Source organism: Columba livia, chromosome 4 (assembly GCF_036013475.1).
Source record: "Columba livia isolate bColLiv1 breed racing homer chromosome 4, bColLiv1.pat.W.v2, whole genome shotgun sequence".
Lineage (NCBI taxonomy): Eukaryota > Metazoa > Chordata > Aves > Columbiformes > Columbidae > Columba > Columba livia.
Window position 1 is genome coordinate 1,791,108 of NC_088605.1, and position 7,091 is coordinate 1,798,198.

The 7,091-nt window shown below is 52.1% G+C and overlaps 1 protein-coding gene across 1 annotated transcript; it reads left to right on the plus strand.

Moving 5' to 3' along the window:
• The first annotated feature begins 2,948 nt into the window (after positions 1-2,948).
• On the plus strand, positions 2,949-6,813 carry SPR (sepiapterin reductase). The gene is made up of 3 exons (XM_065060175.1): positions 2,949-3,328; positions 4,690-4,980; positions 5,129-6,813. The coding sequence occupies exons 1-3, from the start codon at positions 2,998-3,000 to the stop codon at positions 5,317-5,319; spliced, it is 813 nt and encodes a 270-aa protein (XP_064916247.1). The 5' UTR covers positions 2,949-2,997; the 3' UTR covers positions 5,320-6,813.
• Positions 6,814-7,091: the final 278 nt, after the last annotated feature.

Consider the following 7,091-nt stretch of genomic DNA (forward strand, 5'->3'; position numbering starts at 1 on the left):
TCTTCTTGTTTTCTTCCCTTGTTTCCAGCACACAACACGTCACCCCACAAGCCGCCCACCTGAGACCAGGAGATGCTTCTTTGCAGCATAAAGTGACACTCAAGAAGTCCTCACAATGACTGAAAAAGCAACCCAGGGAGTGAAAAAACAACCTGTCTGAGGGGGATATTTTATAGCTCTTGGGGGTTATGAAAATCCCTTCTAGCTATTTTCTCAACCAGTCTTTATAGTATGAAAGCACATTCACTTTGTTTATATATATATATATATATATATATATAAAAATAGCTGCAAAGTAAGGAAAATATGTGGGTGCAGCCACTAAAGAAGCGAAGCAGAGAAGTCACAGATAACAAGAAAAAGTAATGAGTTTTTCTTCTTTTTCTCGAGCACATCAGGAGTTCTACGGTTGCGCAGGTCAGCTGTGCGAGAGCCGCACAGGGGATCATTTTGCTGAGCCTGCGATGGCCAAGAGCCAAAAAAATACATCACGACGTCCTCAATTTGCCTCAATTTGCACAGCGCAAGGCGCGCCCTCGGCACAAGGCTGTTTGCTTATGGAGGAGCAAAAAAGAATGAGACACGAGGAGATTTCTTACGGATTTATAACTTCTCTGCAGCTCTGCCCTCCAGTTCCAGCACTGGGCTGACTTGGTCACCAGTCCCTCACTTTGATTTTGTAATTTTTAATGAATATTAGCACAAGCAACTTCTAGCAGCTTAAAAAAACTGCTTCCCAGACCCTCGCTCCACCTATATCCTGCTAAGGGGTCAGATGGAAGAGATGAAGGAAGGTCCAGCAAAACCCTGCTCATCAGCAAATTTGCTGATGACACCAAGTTGGGAGAGAGTGTCGACCTGCTGGAAGGCAGGAGGGCTCTGCAGAGGGATCTGGATAGACTGGAACAATGGGCTGATTCCAGTGGGATGAAGTTCAACAAGGCCAAGTGGCGGGTCCTGCACTTTGGCCACAACAACCCCCTGCAGCGCTCCAGGCTGGGCACAGAGTGGCTGGAGAGCAGTCAGGCAGAAAGGGACCTGGGGGTGCTAATGGACAGAAGCTCAACATGAGCCAACAGTGTGCCCAGGTGGCCAAGAGGGCCAATGGTGTCCTGTCCTGTATCCAAACCAGCGTGGTCAGCAGGACAAGGGCAGTGATCCTTCCCCTGTGCTCTGCACTGGGGAGGCCACACCTGGAGTGTTGTGTTCAGTTCTGGGCCCCTCAGCTCAGGAAAGAGATTGAAGTACTGGAGCGGGTCCAGAGAAGAGCAACACGACTGGTGAAGGGACTTGAACATAAGACCTATGAGGAGAGGCTGAGGGAGCTGGGCTTGTTTAGTCTGGAGAAGAGGAGGCTTAGAGCTGAGCTCAGCACTCTCTAGAACTACCTGAAGGGCAGTTCTAGCCCTTCTGGTCTCTTCTCCCAGGCAGTCAGCAATAGGACAAGGGGCCATGGGCTTAAACTCTACCAGGGGAAATTTAGGCTGGAGATTAGAAAGAAATTATTTACAGAGAGAGTGGTCAGGCATTGGAATGGCTGCCCAGGGAGGTGCTGGACTCGCCGTCCCTAGAGGTTTTTAAACTGAGACTGGACATGGCACTTAGTGCCATGATCTAGTAAACGGACTAGAGTTGGACCAAGGGTTGGACTGGATGATCTCTGAGGTCTTTTCCAACCCAGTCGATTCTGTGATTCTGTGATTTCCAGTTCTGCTTTGAGCACCGGTACTGGGAGCAACATCAGGCTGGAAATCAAGGCATCGATGGATGCAGGAGATGGGAGCTGCCAAAATGGGAAGGGGGGTAACTGGCAATTGGAAAAGCAAGTTCTGCCATCAAGAAGCTACTTGTGAAAAAAGATACACATTTGCCATCTCTTTTTTTTGTTTTCTGATGATCTTAATTTCACCGAATGTGTAAGATTTGCTTTAGCAAAACAAATAGCGCTCTTGGGTTTTTGCCATAGCATGAATTTTTAATGCTTCGTTAAAAGGCTGGAGGGCTTCAGCTCAGTCTTTGGGGGTTTAATAGAGTGAAACTTCGTGACCTGCTCAGGCACCGCGGGGCCATCTGTGCCCAGATGGAACAGCTGGGAAACCAAACCCATCTCCCAGTTATTCCATGCAAACCTCGCAAAAAATCCTCTTTGAAAGTCGGCTGCGTGTTCGTGCAGAAATGTATTTATATTTTAAAAAGGGGTTTTAGGGCTCTTGGGGATCAGATGGTGCTTTTGCTACCTAATAAACAACCAGAGGTAAGTGCCAAAAATAGTGATGGCCAAGAATAAAGGTGTGTAAAGAGGAGGGCGAAAAAACAGGTGTCCAAGAGGAGAATTGCAGCAGTTGCAGGCAGGAAAGTGCTGAGGCTGGGGAGGTACAAGGTGCATTTACACCCTGGAAAAAATGGATAGGAAAACATATTAAATTATAATTAATTATATTGAAATATATTGAAAAAAGTATTGAAAAATATACTGAAAAATGTATTGAAAACGTATTGGCGAAAAATGCATTGAAAAAATGTGTCGGAGGAAAATCTGTTGAAAAAAAAAGTGTTGGAGGAAAATATATTGAAAAAAATGTGTTGGAGAAAAATCTATTGAAAAACTGCATTAAAGGAAAATGAATTGAAAAAAAAAGTATAGAAAAAACATGCATTGGAAAAAAAATGCATTGGAGAAAAACGCATTGGGGGAAAATAAACGTATTAATCGAAAATGCTTTGGAAAAAAAATATGTACGGCAGGAAAAAGAACCGCGGAAAAGCCCAAGCGCAGCCGCGCTGCAGCCGCGCCGGTCCCGGGGGCGGAGCCACCTCCGCGGAGCTCTCGGATTGGGTGGTGCCGCGATGGCCACGCCCATCCATCTCGCGTAGACCAATCGGAACTGGTAGCGGTGCCGGCGCGTTCGGAGGGGCCATTCACAAAGCGGTGGGGGGGATGAATGGGGCGGGTCATGTGATGGGGTGTGTTCCCACGCCCACTCCGCTCGGGCCGGGATGGAGGCGGGAGCGGGGCCGGTACCGGGGTCCGGGCGCTGGGCCGCGGGTACTTGCGTGCTGACCGGCGCCTCCCGGGGCTTCGGGCGCAGCCTGGCGCGGCTGCTGGCTCCGCGGCTGGGCGAGGGCTCGGTGCTGCTGCTGCTGGCGCGCTCGGCGGCTCCGCTGGCCGAGCTGGCGGCCGAGCTGCGGGGCAGCGTCTCCGGGCTGCGGGTGGAGTGCGTGGTCGCCGACCTGGGCTGCGAGCAGGGGCTGGGCCGGGCGGTTGCTGCTCTCCGGGAGGTGCTGCCCGCTGCTCCACCCGGCCGCCTGCTCCTCGTCAACAACGCCGGTAACTGCGAACCCCCCCGGGCTCCCTCCGCCTCCCCGGGCAATATAGAATCACCGAACAGTTTGGGTTGAAGGGACCTTAAGAGCTCCCGCAGTTCCCCCCTGCCATGAGCAGGGACATCTTCACCAGCTCAGGTTGCTCAGAGCCCCGTCCAGCCTGGCCTGGGATGTCTCCAGGGATGGTTCATCCACCACCTCTCTGCCCAACCTGGGCCAGGGTCTCACCACCCTCAGGGACAACAATGTCTTCCTCATGTCCAGCCTGAATCTCCCTCCTTTAGTTTAAAACCATCACCCCTTGTCCTATCGCAACAGGCCCTGCTGAAAAGTCTGTCCCTTCTTTCTTAACAGCCCCTTTTGGGTCCAGAAAGGCCACAATAAGGTGTCCCTGAAGCTTCTCTTCTCCAGCTGAGCACCCCAACTCTCTCAGCCTGTTCCTTTGCTCCACGCGGGCTGAGCTGAGGTCTGATCAGTGCTTTGGGTGCCGGTAAACAACCAAACTGTGTAAATAACCAGAGAAGCAGTAGGGATTTCACCCAGGTCTGGTTCTTATTATTTCATTAAATTAATTAAATTGAGGCACAGAATGGAGATGGTTACTGCTGGGACTGCAGGGTGTTGTTTCTCGCAAGGTTTTACTGGTTCATCAAGGTGCAGGGCTGTTTTCCCTCTTGCAGCTCTGCTCCCTGAGTATGAGCCTTCGGAAAAACTTCTAGCCTGAATTTGTGGTACATCAGCTTTTTTTTCCCACCTTAAGTAAGATCAGATGTTCCACCAACTAATAGGTGTTACAGCAGTGGCACCCTCTGCTCTTTTACTGACTTGGTTCCCAAAAAGGGACATGCAGGAGGGTGTGTGGTGGCCCACAGGGTCACTGTACTTTGATGGTGGGAGCTGTTTGTTTTGGCAGGGCTGGTCCCTGTCCTGTGGCCTGGCTGGTGAATCAGTGGGTGTCCCAAAAGTGATGAGCGGAGCGGGCTGTGCTGAGCTTCCCGCGCTGCTGTGAGACCCTGCGAGAGGCCGGGCCAGCAGACCTGCCCACCTTTCTCTGTAATAGAGTGCTGCACATGGAAATGTAGGAGCAAAATGTAACAGGTTACACACGAGGAAGGAATTTTTGATACGGAGGGTGGTGAGAGCCTGGCCCAGGTTGGTGGATGAACCATCCCTGGAGACATCCCAGGCCAGGCTGGACGGGGCTCTGAGCAACCTGAGCTGGTGAAGATGTCCCTGCTCATGGCAGGAGTGGGAATGGATGAGCTCTGAAGGTCCCTTCAACCCAAACCATTCTATGAAAAGGGATCTCCTGCATTGTTGAACCCATCTTTACCTCCTCCAAACCCATTGGTCTTTCCTCCCTAGGCTCCCTGGGAGACATCTCCAAATCCTTCCTCGATCTCACCGACCCAGGTGAGATCAACAGCTACTTTGCTTTCAACGTCACCTCGGCGCTTTGCCTGACCTCGGTCGCGCTGCGAGCCTTTGGCGAGCGGCCCGGCTCCAGCAGGACGGTGGTGAACGTCTCCTCGCTCTGCGCCATGAAGCCCTTCAAGAACTGGGCTCTGTACTGCAGTGGCAAGGCCGCCCGGGACATGATGTTCCAGGTGCTGGCACTCGAGGAGCCTGATGTCCGTGTGCTCAACTACGCCCCAGGTAAGGAGGGGAGCTCATTGATTGCCATCAGTTGTTTTCCTGGCTTGGTGGATAAAAGATTCTTGCAGCTTAGCCAGGCGCAGAGGGAGAATGAGCCCTGGATTTTGCTTTCTCGTTACGTGATTTTTTTTAATCACTCTTTCTCCAGGTCCTCTGGACACGGACATGCAGCTCTTGGCCCGGACTAAGACCGCGGACCCTGAGATGCGTCAGTATTTCCAATGCCTGCAGGAGAACGGGAAGCTGATAGACTGCACCGTGTCAGCCCAGAAGCTGGTGAATCTCCTGGAAGAAGACACCTTCTGCTCCGGCACCCACGTGGATTTCTACGACATCTGAGTTACTCTCGCCTCCACCCTTCATGCATTGCTTTCTGCTTCTGTCCCTCGAGCTGTGTCTTGGGTGCCTTCTGCTCCCTCCAGCGTGTTTGGTAACCACGTTTGAATCCTGGGTGCTGTGCGGCTTTCAAGAGGAGACCTTTGGGTGCCTTATAAATAATCCTAGTGCCCTGGTGGGGAGAATTTACTGCTTCACTGGGCTCTGTTGGTCACCTGCCAGCAGGAATGAGGATTCCTCAGCTGCCGGGGATCATAGAATCACAGAACAGTTGGGGTTGAAGGGACCTTCAGATCTCGCCCAGTGCCCCCCCTGCCATGAGCAGGGACATCTTCACCAGCTCAGGTTGCTCAGAGCCCCGTCCAGCCTGGCCTGGGATGTCTCCAGGGATGGTTCATCCACCACCTCTCTGCCCAACCTGGGCCAGGCTCTCACCACCCTCAGGGCCAACAATTCCTTCCTCATGTCCAGCCTGAATCTCCCTCCTTTAGTTTAAAACCATCACCCCTTGTCCTGTCGCAACAGGCCCTCCTCAAAAGTCTGTCCCCATCTTTCTTATCAACCCTTTTAAGTCTGGAAAGGCCACAATAAGGTCTCCCTGGAGCTTCGCTTCTCTGGCTGAACACCCCAACTCTCTCAGCCTGTCCCCACAGCAGAGGTGGCTTTTCCAAGGGAATGGGCACAGAATTCTTAAAACTCTCTCCTGGGCAGGAGTTTGGGAGCCAAGGAGGCACCGAGGCACATGGGGCCCGGTCAGAAAGCCACCCCAGAAGGTCTCAAAGGATTAGGGTTAGAACTGAGTGTCCCTTTGTCTGTCCCCTTTGCCTCTTGGGAGCTGTGTGCTCAGCACCTGAGCAAGTCACCAAAGGGCAAAAGAGCCATTCCCAGGTCTGGAGGTGGTGACTGTCACCCCAAAACCTGGACTGTCCATCCCCCATCTCCCCAGTGGCTTGTCCAGACTCTCCTGCAGTTCTGGGATCATCTCTTGGAGTTTTGTGCTTTAAGATGTGGAGCAAAGGCTGTTCCTGTGTGTTTTGCACAAAATGCACTAAGTGGCCAGGAGAGGGAGCTGGCCTTGCAGGAGATGTGGCAACCTGGCTGCCTGGTGGGGGCCACCACCTCCTGTAAACCTGGGTTAGAGCACATCGGAGCCCCAGCCATCAGTTCATGCCACGCTCCTGCTTGCAGGTTCTGGGTCCCAGCCTGGAGCTGGGGCTTCACCCCTCCTGGGCTGTTCTTTTAATTATTTGTGGGGGTTTATCCTCAGTTTTTCAATCCATTCCAGAAGGCACAGGCGCTTAGAGACTTGTCTTCTAGAAAGCAGCGGATGTGCAGCTGTGTTGATGCTGCAGAGCTGCTTTGAAGTGCAGTGGCATCCCCTGGGGCACCCAGGGTCCCTGTGTGCTCGGTGACAGCCGCCTTCCTGCGCTCCTCTGTCTCTAATCTTTCACATTTTGTCCATCTGGATCTACAATCATTAAAAGCTTCTGGTCTGGGTCTTCTGCTGTATCTTTAAAAGTGAAGAAGTTTTGAGGAGGGAGCCTGTGTTGAGTAGCATCTTCATCCAACGAGTCACGAACGTGCCCTCCTGGAGTCCTGTCCTTCCATCTCTGAGCTATGTCATTAATTCTGTGTTAACATAATCCTGTTGAGCTCAACAAAACCTTCTCTCCAGCCGGTCTGCAGCCTGGTTTCATCTTCCCTCTATGTCTGTGAAGCTCATTATTAGTAAAACCCCCTCTGCTGCTCGCTACACTGCCAAGGGGATTGTTTTC

Coding starts and splice junctions, on each gene's coding strand:
- SPR (XM_065060175.1), top strand. CDS start 2,998: ATGGAGGCGGGAGCGGGGCCGGTACCGGGGTCCGGGCGCTGGGCCGCG. Junction 3,329..4,689: donor GCTCCTCGTCAACAACGCCG/GTAACTGCGAAC, acceptor TTTCCTCCCTAG/GCTCCCTGGGAGACATCTCC. Junction 4,981..5,128: donor TGTGCTCAACTACGCCCCAG/GTAAGGAGGGGA, acceptor CTCTTTCTCCAG/GTCCTCTGGACACGGACATG.